At 42.8% G+C, this 17,425-nt stretch overlaps 1 protein-coding gene across 2 annotated transcripts in view; it reads left to right on the top strand.

The window, feature by feature from the left end:
• Nucleotides 1-17,425, top strand: part of GPC6 (glypican 6) — a 773,103-nt gene that overhangs the window by 737,261 nt on the left and 18,417 nt on the right. For both annotated transcript variants that reach the window (XM_087757955.1, XM_087757954.1), the window contains one exon: nt 12,710-12,846. In XM_087757955.1, the coding sequence (XP_087614081.1) occupies nt 12,710-12,846 (137 nt within the window). The remainder of the gene's footprint in view (nt 1-12,709; nt 12,847-17,425) is intronic.

Genomic DNA, 17,425 nt, shown 5'->3' with positions numbered 1-17,425 from the left:
CTGGAAAATATCACCATTTTTATAGCTAAAACAGACAGAAAATGTTAATGTTTCTATTATTATCTTTATCTCATTTGTGACACTGTGCTTTGTGAGGCTGTATTTTTTCCATTTTGAGGTTCTTCTACCCTGTAAAGAAGTTTGGGTTTAGTTTTTATAGACAAAACTGCTAATTTTCTACATTTTTCACCCCATTTCTTGTGAAACTGCTTTTCTTAAAATCTGTGGTCTTCACTATTATGGTAAAACAAATCCAATTTTCCAGCCTTTGTGGCTATTACTAAATCCCCCAAAACATGAATTCTAAAGCTTCTAGATTTTGGAAGCAAATAAACTGCAGTGCTTGTTACTTTTATAATGTCATTATTTTCACGATAGACTCGACCATAACACAGCTTTTGACCACCAAATGCCTGGCGTGGCCTTGCATGAATCCTTGCTGAAATGCAGCAGCAGGCTAAGGTGGGGAAGGCACTTTGAAAAAGAGACAAATAAATAACCAGTGTGCAGCTGCCTCCATCCTGAGGGTGCTGGCACAGAGGCTAGGCTGCTTTTAAGCTGCCTGTGCGCAAGGAGCAAACATCGATCTTCTGTCCAGCTACTCGCTTCCATCAAGAGGGGCAGCCAGCAGGATGCTGCCTGCCAGCCATAGGCAGCTCTGCGGCAGGCAATGCTCACTTATACCTGTTTGTGCTCACAGACAGCTGTGAAGGGCGGGCAGGGGATTGTGCGGGATTTGAGGGAAGAATAAGACAAGAATATTTTGCTGTTCTTTGTGAAATGACTCCCTAGCTATCCATTGCAGCTTGATTGCTTCAGGTGCTGTAGCTTTGTTTTCACCACCCACCCTGCCCTCACAGCCCACAGCAGAAGCTGCAGAGCACCTTCCTCCCACATCCCATTCGGGCCCCACATATCCCAGTGACAGCATCCTTGTCACCGCAGAGCCATGCAGCCTGCCCTCCCCCTATAGCCTCTGTGATGCAGGGGCCTCTTGCATTAGCACTAAAGGCACAGCGAGATGGCTGGTGCCTGTTGCTGCTTGTGCCTGTCACAGAAGGCAAGCTTGACATTGCTGCTGTCACTGCCCAGCACATGCGGGGCAGCAGCCAGAGCTGCCTCCCCTTTCCCAGACCATCAGGAGCAGCAGCCACAGTTTCACCTCCTCTAGTTCTTCCCAGCTCTGTCTTGCTTGTCTTCCCATCCAGCCCTGGGTTGGTGCTTGCCCTTCGTTCTTAAGAGACAAAATCAACTTTACATACGCAGCTGCCTGACTCAGCCTCTTCACTTGGCAGCATCCAGAAAGTGGTGTGTCCCCCTCAGCAATGTGGTGACACAGAGTGCCCAGATGCCAGCAGCGTGCTTGTGGTGGCAGGGAGATGGATGGCAACCTACAAAGCTTGCCCAAGAGCCACAATAAATACTCGAGCAGTAACACCAAGTCTAGCTGCATGCTGTGTTTACCTGCTTGATTTAAATATAGCTTGAACTGTGCTATATTGTCATGACTGTTAGCTAGACATGTCCTTGGAGGAGTAGGGAGGCTTATTACCTAAAGCAATACCCAAGGAGGGAAAACAGACTTTTCATTATAAAGGAGGTGCTAGAGATGTAGGAGTAATGCTTTGCTTATCCAGTGACTCCCTGTCTGATTTCAAGTAACTTTCTCTGCATATAATTAGTTTGCATATGTATGTATATATATATATATATATAAAAATAGGGGTATTCCTTTCTCCTTTCCCTTTTTCTATTTGGAATGAAAACTTTTCGGGACAGACACCTGCTCATTCAGATTCACTTGGTATGCCTCAAGGGCTTGCTACTGTGTCCATTCTTACCCATACAAAATTTCTCCATCGGTGTTTGCTCTTTAAATTGCCCAGATTAGATTCCACAAATGGTCTTGCAGAGTGTATTGAATTTATGGCAGAGGCGAGCAGTGCATCTTGAAATCATACTGCTCACCGAGTCACGAGTCTCAGACTCGAGAGTCCAGGTATACGCGTGTGCTAGCACTTCTAGCTTCAAAGTGAACTAAAAACTAGAAGGGGTCCATTTCCTGATTCAGGACTAGATTGAACACCAGTCTTTCAAGAATATCTAAATTCATGACTTTCCACCCAGCCATGGCAGATAACAGGAAATCAATTAGTCTCATTAGATGTTTGCTGCTTTAGGATAAAATCTCATGAGAACACCTCATTACTTTGCTGTACTTCAAACTGGACTTAAATTTTCTCCCTCTTTTAGAGTGATCCTTAAGCACTAGTGGTAGCTGGACCCATACCCAAACCGCTCTGTCTGCTGCCTACGTCTGCCTGAGTCGCTGGCAGCCCTGAGGAAGCTGTCTGCAGTTGTTCTGTTAGGATCCAGTAATTGGAGTACTTAACCCTATCATGAAAGGACAAGAGAGTGCAACTCCACATCAGCGGAGGATAACCCACCTTCTCCTCAGCAGGAAGGCCATGAAAGTCATCAGTATATTGACCAAGTAGATTTACAGTACAAAGCTCTCTTGGACTCTGATTGTTTTCCTGATAAGCACTTTTCCTGCTGAACCTACTTGCCTTGCCAGAAATGTCCTTTGATAAACCTTTCTTTCTCTGACAATATTATTGGTTTCATTCTAAATCTTTCACGATTTTCGTTTTGGACTTCGATGTTTTAACACATTATATTTGCATGTGATATAACACCAATTATATCTCATCTCTGAGGCAACTCTGAGAATGAAATTGTGCATCTTCCTCAGAGAGTCTGGAAAGAGAATTTGGCAAAAAATAAATACGGAACTCCACATCACCACAATCAGTACATGCAGTGCCACAAAGCTTCTACGCTGACTTTTAATTCTTTCCCAACTGTATATATTCACCATTTGTAATAATGCAGATTTGTATATTTGGATTAAAATAATCCAGAATGCACATATCCAGGCCATTGAAATCAAGCTCTGTTTTCAGTTAAGGTGAATGACTGGCAACCAGAAGCACTAGGGAAGGGAAACCTAGGGAAATGTACCAAGCATTAATTCTGGATGAAATGAAAACACAATATTGGAGGAAGCAGGAGTGCGCATGCTGTGGCTGCAAGTTTGGGGTGTTCTGGTAAAACATCGTCACAGGTTATGACGTGGAAAAGCGCATTTTGCCAGCTCTCAAAAAAAAAAACCAAAACAAAACCTGCAGCCGGAGAGGGGTGGAAAGGCTGGGGTCCTGCCCGCTCCCCCGAGGGGCTCCTCAGGGATCCCCCCCGGGCTCAGGACGGCAGGGGTTGACACCCCTGGCTGCACAAAATGTGCTTGGAGGCTGCGGAAAGTTACTCAGCAAGGTGCGGGGAGTCCTGTAGTGGGAAGGGGATTTGTATACCTTTCGCTCAGAGGAGCGCACATGGAAAAGGAGGGAACATATTTCCAGTAATCTTAAAATTAGGGTTTAATGGGCCGAGAAAGGTGCTATAGTCTGATTAACTAATTAATTAATCACTTTGCAGTGGTCATGGAAGAGCAGGTGCTTTTACATCTAAACTCCCTCAAAAAAACAGGTAGCTGGGTGCTGAAAAATGGACAATGCCAAAATATCCCTGAAGTCCATAGGGAAAACTGTACCAGTTTTGCTATTGTATGGAAGACATTTCAAATATTTTATGACAGTGTATGGTAATTTCAAAACCTCAAGGTGGATCCTTCATCAAAACTCTCACTTGCATACTCTGGCTTTACATATTTCTTTGCTTTCTGTATTTTCAGCCACCTTAGCACAGCCTTTTCTCCGTGGCTCTATCTACTCTGGGCAAACAGCTGGATGTGCCACTCGTGGGTGAGGGAGGGGAAGGTCAGAAGCCCAGAAGTTGCTGCCAGGGTAGCCGTCATCTTATTGCTAAATCTTGAGTTATTTCAAGGCATTGAGTGTCCACTGAGAGCTGCTTCAGCTTGGAAGGCAATGGAGCTATGTCAAGAAGTAACCACTAGAAGGAATGAAGTTAAATGTAAGGCTACTTCAAGTATGAAGTACAATTATCCTTCTTGCTCTGTTACGAAAGGACGTATGCCAGCTCTTGCTGCCCTTAGAAATCATGCTCCTCACAGCTGTTGGGAGGCTTGAACTACTTGTCTGTTATAACACATGCAGTTCTGCGTAAACCCTTGAGTTCTAAGAGAATAAACAGCCACTTCACTAGTGATACCAGATGAACATTTCCAGGATAAATGGAAGTCTGTATAAGCTTGAAATACTCTATCAGTAGTTGTTTACATTAGCCAGTAACATTTTTGCTTGCAGAGATGAAGGACTGTTCACAAAGAATCAGTGCTTAACAGCTAAGCCTTGCCACAGAAAAGCCTCTGGCATTTTATCTTTAAGATTCCAGCATATTTCTGGTGCTACTTTTATACTTCTCTGCAATAAAAAGCTGATTTCTCCAAGTGCTTTGGATTTGCTTGAATCAGATTTATAGATCAGATTTTAGCACTGCTTCCAGGTATTACAGGAAAGAGCAAAAGCTGCTTCAAGTTCCTACAGATTTCCATGTCAGGATGCTGACATTTCCAGTAGCTTCCATTCTCCAAAATAAATGTTTTTATTTACTGGGCAGCCAAGTGCAGTGAATTTGGTCTGACATACCTAGTTAAGGAGGCGGACTGGTTGTGCAAATCAAGCCAAGAGCAAGGGCCAGGGTAAACGGGCACATTCATGAAAAGGAGTAGAAGTTTAGCCCAGGTTGCTGCACCATTTGAAGGACTCCTCCCCTTCCTCTCTCCCCAGCTAAAATGAATGTTGAATGTGGGATGAGTTTGGTGTCAGGCTCTACTGCCTGTAAGCAACAATGTCAGTGTTTTTATAAAAAAAAGTCTCCACCTGATGATGTGAGGCAGTACTAGGCTCTCTGCAGATCTGTGGAGACTGCTGGAGGTAGGATCTCCAGGTGAAGGTTAAGACACAAAAATAGGGCAATGAAGTTGGTGAAGGGTCTGGAGCACAAGTCTTATGAGGAGCAGCTGAGGGAGCTGGGGTTTAGTCTGGAGAAGAGGAGGCTGAGGGGAGACCTTATTGCTCTCTTCAGCTACCTGAGAGGAAGTTGTAGCAAGGTGGGGGTCAGTCTCTTCTCCCTAGTAACAAGCGATAGGATGAGAGGAAACGGCCTCAAGCTGCGCCAGGGGAAGTTTAGGTTGGATATTAGGAAAACCTTCTTCACCGAAAGGGTGGTCAAGCGTTGGAACAGGCTGCCCAGGGAAGTGGTTGAGTCTCCATCCCTGGAGGTATTTAAAGAACGGATAGATGTGGTGCTCGAGGACATGGTATAGATGGACTTGGCAGTGATAGGTTAACAGTTGGACTCGATGATCTTAAGGGTCTTTTCCAACCTTGACGATTCTGTGATTCTATGTCAGTCCCATAAGAAACGTGCTCGCTTTGCTCGTATTACTTTCGAGCACGGGGCCGTCGGCTCCAAGCAGTGACAGTCCAGCCCCTTACACGGGCAATGGCACCTGCCCCTGGAGCCGACTAAAATGCAATGTTGTGGCGCAAGCATTGCTAGGGCACAGATGGCAAGGCGACTTCTGCAAGCACGTGTCAGCATTCATGCAGACTTGTAAATTATTTTCCTTAAAAAACATGCACTAGGCAACCTGCATTGCTTTAAAATGTGTGTTTTAGATCAAAGCTGAATGAAACAAGATGCAACTAGGTCATCCGAGACAGTACACCGGGCGGTCATGTATAACTCACAACCTATAGGAGACTTGCCCAGGTCGCTGCAGGCATCTCAAATGGCACTAGAAACTTAAGTCAGTCAGACAGGTTGCTGTGGACTGCACTGTGAATGTAGATACATAAGTGTACGAGTATTAGTATGGGAGCTGAATCCACCCTAACTCTCTAAAGTTATATATCTGTTAGTCGAAGAATTCAGTAGGGTTAATAGTCATTCTTTACTGTTATTAAAGGCTTTAACTTTTTTCTTGTCAAAGACGTGGATAGCCCTTAGAGACAATGAGAGCAAAAAATCCTTTCATTTCACTTTAAACTACTCTGGTGAGAAAAGTCTTGCTTTAGAAAGTCGCCTAGCTCATTTGTTTTATTGCACAAATTACCCAAGCGCCCATTTGTGCTTTATAACTGGGATTCGGCGTTAGTTCTTGATTAGAAGAGCTGTCATCTGCTTTTCTGTGCAGAAACATGAATCATGAGCAGGCAGTTATCAGCAGAGCTCCGGACCATTTAAAGTCACAAAGTCAAATTTAAAAAAAAAAAAAAAAAAAAAGAGGCGGCAAAACAAAAAGTATTTCTTGCGCAAAAGGCTCGGGTGAAATTCTCAGAACTTGCCTGCGCTGAGAAAGTATCAATAACCGTAAAATTTCACAGCCCCCTTTTTAGAACCACAGCCTTAACGTTTTGTAGGGGAAATAAAGCTTTGGTTAACCTTGGCACTGGCAGACCTCATTAAAATAACAGCCTGTCACTTTCGAGTTTAAAATAACAGGGCTGCCAGTTTTATCTTCAGCGGAACGACCTGCGGTCTTGTTCTCTGGGAAGCGCGGCGGCGGGTGTGCGTGGGGTGGGGGGCTGGCGGCGGCGCGGCGGCTGAGCAAGGCTGCCACCTCCAGGAACCCCCCGATCCCGGGTGCTCCCCGGCAGCCGGCGCGGGGACTGGGGCGCGATGCTCCAGCCCCGACGAATCCGCCCCGCACGCCCTTCGCTTTTGCCGACAGCTGAAAAATCGTCCGTGGTCGAGCGCGTGGTGGCTCAGCAGCTGCTCAGCGTTTGTGTTGTGGGCAAGTGTGGAAATGTATAACGTACGAAAAAAATAATCTCCGTATAGAGCAAATAAATTTTGGCTTTGGTCGTTCCGAATCAAAGCAGGTCACCCTTGCTGAGGTGCCTAATGGGCATTGAAATGCTGAGCACCTAGTGAGCTGTTCTAAACAAAAATATGCACCTAAGCATCTAATCAGTGGAGAAATGAAGGTGCCTTAAAAAAACCTCTCAGGGAGAGATCCTCTTTAGCTAAATTCAGACACCTGGGTGAGATAAAGGAAGCTCAGTTCATTTGCTTACGCAGAAGTGCCTAGTGCCTCTGAGGCATCGATATGAAGATGGCAGATATAACAAAGGACATACAGGAGACACGTCTTTCTCGAGGGGCAGCCCCTAAAACTGAGTGATCCGAGTTAACAAGGAAAACTGTGTCAATTAAAATAGCCAGCTGTCCTATACTAACCTGCTTCTGACATACGATTCCTGCCCTGGCTGTGACACCCACATGTAGTAGAGGCATAAACATAACAGCCAGTTAGAAACAGTATATAATGTGTGCTTGCCGACCTAGTCCTTTGAAACAAATTGTTGGCCATTAGTCTTAGAATGCTTTCAGATTAAATCCCTAATGGACATAAATGCTGATCGATGTACGGTGCAGTTTTCTGCTGGTATGGCATAACACAAATCAGATCGTGGTGATCTGTTTGTTCTTCCTACCTGGCCATGCCCGTGACAAAGGGCATGCTCTTCACGATCCTACACGCGGCTCAGGTGGTCAAGCACCGTATCCATAAATCTGTTATCAAGCTGCTCGTCATGATACAAGCCCTACCTCATTTTTAATAGATGGGTGCACCACGCCGGGTGCGTGGCTGGGTATGTTAGACGCGTCTAGGGGAAAGCAAGCAGCAGGCAGTAGAAAACTGTCTGTTTTTTCACCTGGAAATAATGTAGCATGAAGAAGTGGCATTAGTTAAATGTTGCTTGTGAATTAAAGGGCAAAGGAGCATGTGACTAAAGAAACTACACAGATAGGAAGGTGGCTTGTGATGGCTACTTTCATGTCTTTTCTCTAAGACAAGACCCCAGGCCTCTTTCTATTCGCTGCCTGTAGCTGTTCTGTTAGAGCGGCACACTGGTAGGATACACTTTACATACCTGGCCTGAAGTCCCTGAAATATCAGTGCCTCATCACAAGCGTCCGCTTGTAACAAGTGGCTACGCTGCCACGTGCCAACCCACGGCACGTCATCCAGAGCAGCACCCTCGTACACCAGAGAAGCAACATCCAGTGAGCAGCCAGAAGCATTTGTACATTTTTCCAGGGCATAAAGGCTTAACTCTCGATGGGACTTTGCAATGGGGTGTTTCTGAGCATCCCCAGGGAGAAGGTGTCAGCAGAAAGGCAAGCTGAATATTCTGCTTGCATTTCAAAAGGAAAATCTTCCCAAATTGCAGAATAAACAAAACAAAACAAAGAAAAGCAATGCAAAAACATCAGGAAGAAGAAAAGAAGGTTAATCAGAACGATTTCTTCTTAACAGAAGCAAGACTCCATATTTTTTTATTTCATTTATCGCATTGAACCTGGGGCAGTTTTGGCCACGTTCCACCATCTTTGAACACTGTTTTAGCATCTTCTGATATTTCTCTATCTGCAAGAGTAGGAATTATATTGGTGGGGATGATAAATCTGGAAGGACTATGAGATGGATTTGGCAGGGGAGGAGGAGATAAAAAGCGAATTTACTTTTTAAAAATTATTTTAAGGCCCCCACCTTTAAAATTTGCTTTTTGGCCCCCATTGCTGCTGGGTGCACATTATCACACTGCCAAAGAAGTGCGTTTCCATTGGAAATTAAACCAAAGTGGATTCCATGGGCAACTGGCTACCCACTTCACAAGCAAGTGTCTTTTTTGGATCTTTCATGCCTTGTAAAACGTAGTCATCTCACTTTTAGTTCTGCATGGTATTTTCAGTGCTTTTTTGTATTCTCCTGGTGAGTCTTCCAATTTATCCAGATGTCCTGAATTAAAACAAGGAATGCTAAGGTCTGATTCCTGCTAAAATAATGGGCTTGCTTTTTAGCTCACCTCATTACTTAGGAGTGCAAGGTGAGCAAAGAAGACAGAAACGTTGGTCAGCTTTATTTACCTGCTTATAACTGAGCCCATGCTGGTAGGACTGGAACGGAGCTCCTGGGCACTGTTCCAAGTTCTGCTGAGGAACTGCATGACGTACGTGACTGCCTCAGTCATAGAAAAAGTCAGTGGCAGAAATAAGAAATGAACTGTATTTCTCAATGTAGGGCACGTAACTATACCATTTCCATAACTCTGGATACAACTTTCTCTCTGGAAATGATGCAAATATTTAACTTTCCTCACCTACACAGTAACGCCTTTCTTCTGTTAGCAATTATAGATGAAGGCCAGGCTATTATAATATCCATTTCTACATATCCCCCAGTAAATGAAAAATGTAACTCTTTGCATGGCTCTTGCTGTATCCTTTTTGTTATGAGAGAGAAAGTATTGCAATTCAAAAGAAATTTAGTACCTTCAAAGTAACTGAAAAGTAGTAGTTCACTATAATATCAGGGCTACATCACAACGATAGCTAGGGAAAGTCAGGCTAACTACAGCCAAAGACATCTATCTGTCTTAATCCGAATAAATCTCTGCTAGAGAAAGTGGAAAGGAAATATGTAAAATATCAACATTGCATACATATCGTGTTTCAGTGTTTCCACAGAAGCCTAACTGAGCTTGAAAGTTAATCTTTAATTCAAGGACTGGAAATACCAAGGAATCATTTACAAGGCCACAGGTCACTAGGGGGATACAGTAGTCTGACTTCGTAAATCACAAGCAAGCAATGTTAACTGAGTCCTTAGTGGCTTTTATCTTGATTTCAAGGGACTGCACATCTGCTACATATTTTTTAACTGCTGGCGGTGATCAAAACTATGTACGGAGGAACATGCATAACCATGGGGACTAATAAGAGACTTTCTGTGGTCATGCTTGAGGAGATCCCAGAACTGAAGCTACTGAAGCCCACAGGCAAAAGTTTTACCTGTCATGGCAGGCATTACATCACCTGATTCTATTCTGCATTTAAAGTTACATTAAAAGTACTCCAAAGTCATTGCCTGCCCAAACGTTCATCATGCAGAAGTGAACATGGCCATCAGGCTATTCCCTGAAAGAGGAGGTGAATCGATCGGTGTTCGTAATTCCTCTTTCAAGGCCATCAGAAACCACACTGCGCTTCCCGAAAACCAGTTTCAGGCTGAGGTTCAAGGACCTGTTTAGGTAGATGTGTAAACTCCACTGCGAAAAGCTGAGAGGGTTAACAGAGGTCCAGTCCCACAGCAGGAAAGAGCAAGACTTTGAAAGCTGAGTCCGCAAGTTGTTTAAAGCTGGATGGTGAAAAAATGCAATGGGGAGGGGAGGATAGCTGTGAAGGGAAATATCTGAAAGGGATAAAAAGCGTTAAAATGCACCTGAATAGGAGGCGTCTAGAGAGGGCTGCAAATGGTAACCTGTCCCTAAGCTGTATTCATTTTTGCTATTGCTGCATTTTGTGAGTCATGTAAATGTCTCCCTCCCCTCCAGGTTCTAAAATGGGGATGACACCTCAGGGGGATGTCTGAGATTTAATTAGCTGTCATTTACCAACAATCCTGGGTAAAGTAAGACCATCTTATTTTACCAGGTGCACTTCTAAAATGCAAAAAAAATCTTTATTGTTAGGAAATTTAATGATTTGTTGTCTAATGCAGTACACATATGGAGTATGTAAACATCATTTAATATCTTCAGAAGTGACTAGGGAATGGGAGTCCTCATTTCGATTTTCAGGGAGTATCTGGAGAGCCTGTGCATCATGTGAGCTGTGAGAACCTCTCTCCATTCTTTTGCTGACTTTTATGAAAACACAAGGTTTGTACTCTAAATTACAGCCCTTACAAGGGGTGTCGACTCACTTGTGGTTCAAAACAGAAGTCTGCAGTCCTTGAACACCAGCTGTAATTTTATTATGGTAGAAATCTGAATATAACTCTCAACATCTGAGTTTTGAATAGCTTAAAATAACTTCCAGATAGCAATGAAGTTACTGCTCTGAAAACTAATTACTCATCACCGATATCAATCAGATTGCTTGTGTAAATAGTTATCCAGGCACAAGCAATAAATGAGAAAATCTGTTCCTTTGACTCTCATGTTCCTCAAGCTTATATGAATGGACACTCCTCCCTATAGACCCTCCCCCCTACATTTTCTATAGGATTTCTCTGTCTATCTGATTTACTGCACGGTGGTCTTAACAAGAGTTTACACACCTCTCCGTGAACACTGGGCAGTTGAACTGAGTTGCTTGCGCTGGTTAGCTGTACCAGTACAGACCCTGGGGATTTTACTGTCAGCGTGGGCAGAAGTGGAACAGGTGAGGCTGCTGCCTGCCCATGGTCCCATGGACCAAAGGCATCAGAAACGGCAGGCTTCCTGAGACCATCCCCACTTCTGCTGAAGGCTTGCCCACGGTCTATTCGCTGGAATTTAATTTTTGGCTTGACAGGGCTCCCCTAGTGAGACTTTAAAGGCTTGCAAATGCTGCTAGTATCTCATATGAAAACAAAGCAACTAGGGCTTGGCAAGGAGTGTGGAGATTTATAAGGTGTCTATCATGGCAAGAAACACTGTCAACAGCTCATGCAGCCAAATACTGTCCTACTTATTTCTTATGGATGAAAATGCAGACGGTGCTTCTGAAATAACATCCCTGGCTGTTTCTATCTCCTGGCTTATAAAGTGACATTCCTCAGAGTTCAAGCACGGGAAAGCAGCGTGGGCCATTTGCTCAGAGAGCTATCATGTCTTCAGAACAAAAGATAAAAGAGATAAATAGCCAAATACAATATTGTACCTCAACAATCTAAAGGCCAATCTCAAAACTGAATGGAGGAATGGAGAGCTTTTATTTCTTGTTTTTTTAAAGAATAAAGCTCGGCATTCTCCTTTGAAAGCTATTCAACAAGCTCCCTTAAATCCTATTACAACTTAATGTGAAATGCATCTGTTTCCATAAGAACAACAGTGGCACCATCCTTTGTACTCTGTCCTTTGTTGTGTTTTCTATCTATTCTTGTAGATTTTTCCACTCTAGTAAACCAAAAGCAAAACAAGAACTGATAACATTTTAGCCATTTATTTATTAAGTTGGTGCTGGAAATTCAGTTTGTTCCTGCTCGCTGTCTGAACCATGCCAAATTAAATTATTGTTCAAGGAGTTTATAACGTAAAGAAACTGTTTCGTTACTGCCCCAACATTTCATGAAAATGAAGTCTGTATCCAACTACAGATACTTATCTACACCTAACAGCAAAGATGGATATAGTCTCTGTATGTACACAAACTTCTCGCTGTTACTGAGATCCAAATGTACTGCAATGTATTCAGCCTATGTATCTTAAATCAGTTCAACATCAGCTCAGCACTGCATAATTTTTTAAAACCTGTGCATGTAGGTCTAAACATAATATTTATCTAAGGCATGACCAAGTTGGTGGGTGAGGCATTTTATCTGATGTACACTGTTTAACTGAATTTACATTCAGCAGACTGTGAGGCATATTAATTCTTAGAAAGATGTATGTTTAGAAAACCTGAGACAAATGGAGACTAGAAAGAGCAAGATGTAACACGCTTTTTATTAATGTCTTGCCTGTGGAAAAAGGTGACTTTGATTATTTGTACTCTTCGAACCCAAATGCTGAGTGCCTTGCTCATAAATACAGGAATTTAAGTTTTAGCACCTTCAGCCCTTTTAACCTTCACCACCATCACCATTATGGAATTAAACAACCTATTATTTAACACTATAGTTAGCGTGGCTGATGTTTTTAACCTGTTTTCCCTCTCGTTGTCTCTTAATCAGGTAACAGACATTAAAGAAAAGCTAAAGCTCTCTAAAAAGTTCTGGTCAACATTACCCTACACAATCTGCAAGGATGAGCGAGTGACGGCCGGTCCGTCAATCGAGGAGGACTGCTGGAACGGCCACACCAAGGCGAGGTGAGGTGGACCCCTCTCCACCACACTTGGTCCAAATCCCCATCCAGCCTGAAGCAATCACGAAACGGACAACAAGCTTTTCACAACACTGTTTATAAGAGTGAAACAGAAATGGGGAGAACACATAATTGTCCGCATGCAGCTTGTAGCCAAGATTACTTATTGTCAAGGTGCCATTAAAGCCAGTGTGTGAGTCAGGGTAAATGTGCACAGCGTGTCAGCATGTGAACACGAAAAGCGTTCATTGGTTCAGCTCCAGAAGGATAACTTATATCGAGATTTCAAAGAGCTCTTTAGCTCCATTTAGCATCCCTGTGTTGGGACTGACAGCTTGTGAAGCAATTGCACTCCCAGGATATCCTACTGGGATGAAACAGAAATTGGAATTTCAGCTCTATTTGCTATTGGCTGGCAAAGCTTAGGGCTATTTGCTGGGAAAAAAAAAAAAACAAAAAACACTGAAAAACAGCCAGCAGAGAATAAATGTAACACTCCTACTTATCTTGTGTAGAAGCCTTGACCTTATGTTACTTCATCAGAGATACTGTCGTCATCTGCCCTTGTTTGTGATGAGTTTTCTGTGAGTTTTAATTTTGAAGTTTGCTTGGCTCTGGCTGTGGTAGGGCTGGAGCTGGCAGATGAGCAGGTGTCTCCAAAGGTCCCAGTGTGGATTCATCAGCTGACAGAGGAGAGGATCTGGTTATCCCTGCTGAGAGAGAGAGAGAGGAATTGGCTCAAGGGCCACACCAGGGGCAGTCAGGTTTCAGGTCTGCAGCAGTAGCCTGTGCTTTTGGGGAGACCGGAGGAATGGAGCGGTTTGAGTGGTGAGCGCTGAATCTGGGGAGCAGTGATACTTTCTGGCATTCAGGGACTGGAATCTTTATTTTCCATCCAGAATCAAAAAATGAGCCAATAAAAAAAAAAAAAAAGCACCCCAAACATACCAAAAAAAACAACAAAAAAAGTGAGACAAGCACATAAAATGTAAAAACTCAGTGAAAATAAAACAACATGGGAAAAAACTCACAAACCTGTTATATGTCATTTTGCATGGATGGATCAACGGATGGATGGACAGATACATAGATAGATTACACCCACCCCATCATCTAACCATTTTTATAAGGCACACAGAGTTTACAGGGGGAAGTTTTGCACTGAACACACGCCCTTTCTCCTAGCCTTACTACAAAATTCATTTTACAGATGAGAGCAGAGGGCTGTTGGGGATGCTGCTAGCTCACTGAACCCACTTTGGGACACACAGGAACAAATCTCTCCAAAAGCACAGGTCACTGCTCAGTTCCTAAGTCCCAGATCCAGAGAAAGCCCCTGGGGACTCCAAGAAAGGCTGCTAGGAGGAACGTCTGGCTATTACAAGACTCATCACAAAGGAACAGTGTGAAGAGAGAAATAAAAACGTGGTTTTATCTTCCTTTATAATATCTTTTCTTGTTGGTGGGCTTTGTAAGATATGACCCCAGGCTGATGTGCTGCAACAATTAAACAGAGTTTCCAGGCCTCCCAGCTGGATACCATGCATCACATCAGGATAAATGCATTAATAATACATAGAGAGATATGTGCTACTCATTCTACAAAAGAGCAGTCAAACAAACCTGCTAATATCCCTCCTGGTTTCCATGACCAACGCTAGTGTTTGTACGATGTCTAGCTGATACTTTTCAGCTGTTTTCTGCTCCTGCACTGAAGGGTCTGGCACAGCTTCCACATGTGTTGGAGTTACGGAGGTGCATTTTATGCATGTAGTTTTTCACTCTCCTTTTGCAGTATTTATCTTATGAGAAGCTTGGTTATTTTCATTATGCCTTCTGAGATTAATGTTCTGGAGCCATTGAGAAAAGCTATCCTCTGCTGATAATCTCCTTGATTAAATTAACACAGACATTTCACTGGATGTGGAATCACAGCTTCAAAGCATCACCTGAAAAAACAGTCTCAGCAGGCCCAACCACTGCTCCTCTGCCCAGTTTCTATTTCATATCCATTCACAAAGGAAATGTATAGTCATAGTCTTAATAACAGAATTCAATAAATGCTTCAAGTGGAGAGAATAGTAATAAATCAGAGAGATACCATAGAATGCCATGGCCTGTATATGAAATAATATTGAAAATATTATTGACAATAACTACCTTCAGAGGCAAAATCACCTCTTGACTGGTGAACCCTGTATATGAAATAATATTGAAAATATTATTGACAATAACTACCTTCAGATGCAAAATCACCTCTTGACTGGTGAACAAGGACATTTACTGCAGCCCAAAGAAAAACCATAAATGTTTCCTTGATCATACTGATCAGTGTCTGATATAAACACTAGTTTGCAAGAACAAGGGTGGCAAAATCTGACCAATATGCATGTATCTACTTGCGTTCACTGTGTCTCCTGTCATAAGCACCCCTGTGCTGTATGAAGAGTTGCACTTTGACTTCCAGAGAATATTACAGCTCATGATAGAAAAAAAAGGAAATTTAGCCACCTCCTGTTTTCCTAGACATTAATACTACAAATAAGAAGACATCATGGTGTTGGCTACTGTTGAGAAAGGAGATTATTGCTGGGTTTTGATCAGATCCTGTGGTGGTATAAAGACTTAGAAGCTTTGAACTGCCAGATAGACATTACGCCTCATGTTTCATTTTACACATCACCTTTTGATGCGGCTTTTACAGGGAAAAAAAGTTACAAATCTGAGATCACAGAAAATGAAAGCTAGGCTTTCTCCTGAGAGAGGAATTACACCAAGGTCGCTGTGGTTATTACACTCCCCAGATATCGCTTTGCTACCATGATTAATTTACAGGGACACCAGGTCACTAAATGAAGGTCGCCAATTCACGCATAATCATGGGATAACAGAGTCATCCATTTGGCGTTCTGGAAGGGTGCACTTGGCTCGTTGCTGATCCTGTACGAAGAATTGTTTTAATCAGGTCACATCAGGTAGAAACCAAGTGCTGTGGAAATGGGAAAACATTTATTAGGTGGACGAATCCCCTTTTTTTGAAAAATCCATATTAAAAATAATAATAATAGCTACTTCAGACAAAGTGCCTTTTAGAGAGATGCCCAACAGGACTTCCCCATCATATCAGTATTCACAAAAGAACATAGTTTTATGTTTAAAGAATTAATGTCTTCTGCCAGCTGCACAGAGACAGATTTTTTAAAGATATTTAGGATCTAAAAAACATCATTAAGACCAAACTTCAAAAGTTTAGCTCCTTCCCTATATGCAGATAAATTCTTAACAACAGCTGATAACCTCCTCACTGTTCTCCAGAAATTAAGAAATTTTCCCAGGAATGATGGCATTCAGGTTTTAGGAGTTAAACCAAATCCAAGGTATTAGCCCTTGAATAAGTGACTTTTACTGAAGTGAGAACAGTAACCAAACCTGCAGCCACTCTGGTGTTCAGAAGGAGCTTGAATTGCTCCAGCCAACTCAGCCGACTCGTTTCAACCAACCCATGTGAGACATTGTGCTCACGCACTATCATCCTGGTCCTCATGCCCACCGGGACTATAGACCTACTAATATGTCTTAGCTCTGGAAGGCTGTAATCTATGGAAGGGATGAGACCTGCATTCCTTTCCATGAGGAACCTATCACTCCTCCAAGTACAGCAAAGAAGAAATAGAATTACATATGAGATGATAGACAATAATTATAAACAAAAAAAAAAAAAGAGAAAGATAAGGAATAAAAGGAAAAATTAACACTGCAATTTTCAACATCTAGGTCAAAACTACAAGGTATTTCACCAAAACGAACACAGGACAGTCTCAGCCGGCCTGAAATTTTCTTCTTCTCCTGCTTCCCCAGCAGAGAGCCTTTAATTCCTGGTGAAATTCAGGTGGGAAGAAAGACTCACCAGATCAGTGCATGCCCTGGGAAAGTTGCTCATTGCTGACCAGCAAGGTTTGCAGTAAGAATGAGTTGAATGTCCTTTACCTGGAGGTAGGCAAAGATAATCATTTAGCACCACCAGTGAAAGTGTGAATAAACCACTTCTCGGTAAGTGCAAAAACTGCCTGTTCTTAATTGATGGCTCTAGTTTATTTTTTCAGCTTTTTCCTTCCAAAAAACTGGCAGATGAGCCATTTCCTCCCTCTCCTTCTGTCTCCTCGAGCTTTTCTCCAAGATGGAGCAAAAAAAAAACAAGCTGAAAATATCCTATGGGGATTACCTCCTGAGCAAACAGAATCAGATGAGGTGATCTAGTTAGCCAAACAAGCCAATTTTCCACCGCACTTATCTTTCTGGACCAGATGTGACTGCCTACACCCAGCCCGGCCTGAGTAGGCCTGTGCTGTATTTTGTACTCTATTGCCTACAATTCTGTGCACTTGGAAAAACTCCAGTACTGCCTAGGTGGGATGCTCCAGTTGTACTGTAAGCAGCTGCTGCGGCAGCAAAATATGGAGAATGCTGCCCCTTAAGGCAGACATCTTTTAAAAACCAGAAGATTCTTCCTTTTTTGTTCTTTTTTCATAGCTACAGCCTTTATATAAATGACCGGAAAGATTCAGCCGTCGTTTTTAGACTTG

Source organism: Nipponia nippon, unplaced genomic scaffold (genome assembly GCF_047370975.1).
Source record: "Nipponia nippon isolate SJK-2023a ecotype South Korea unplaced genomic scaffold, ASM4737097v1 scaffold_2, whole genome shotgun sequence".
Lineage (NCBI taxonomy): Eukaryota > Metazoa > Chordata > Aves > Pelecaniformes > Threskiornithidae > Nipponia > Nipponia nippon.
This window is presented reverse-complemented; position numbering and strand designations above follow the sequence as displayed.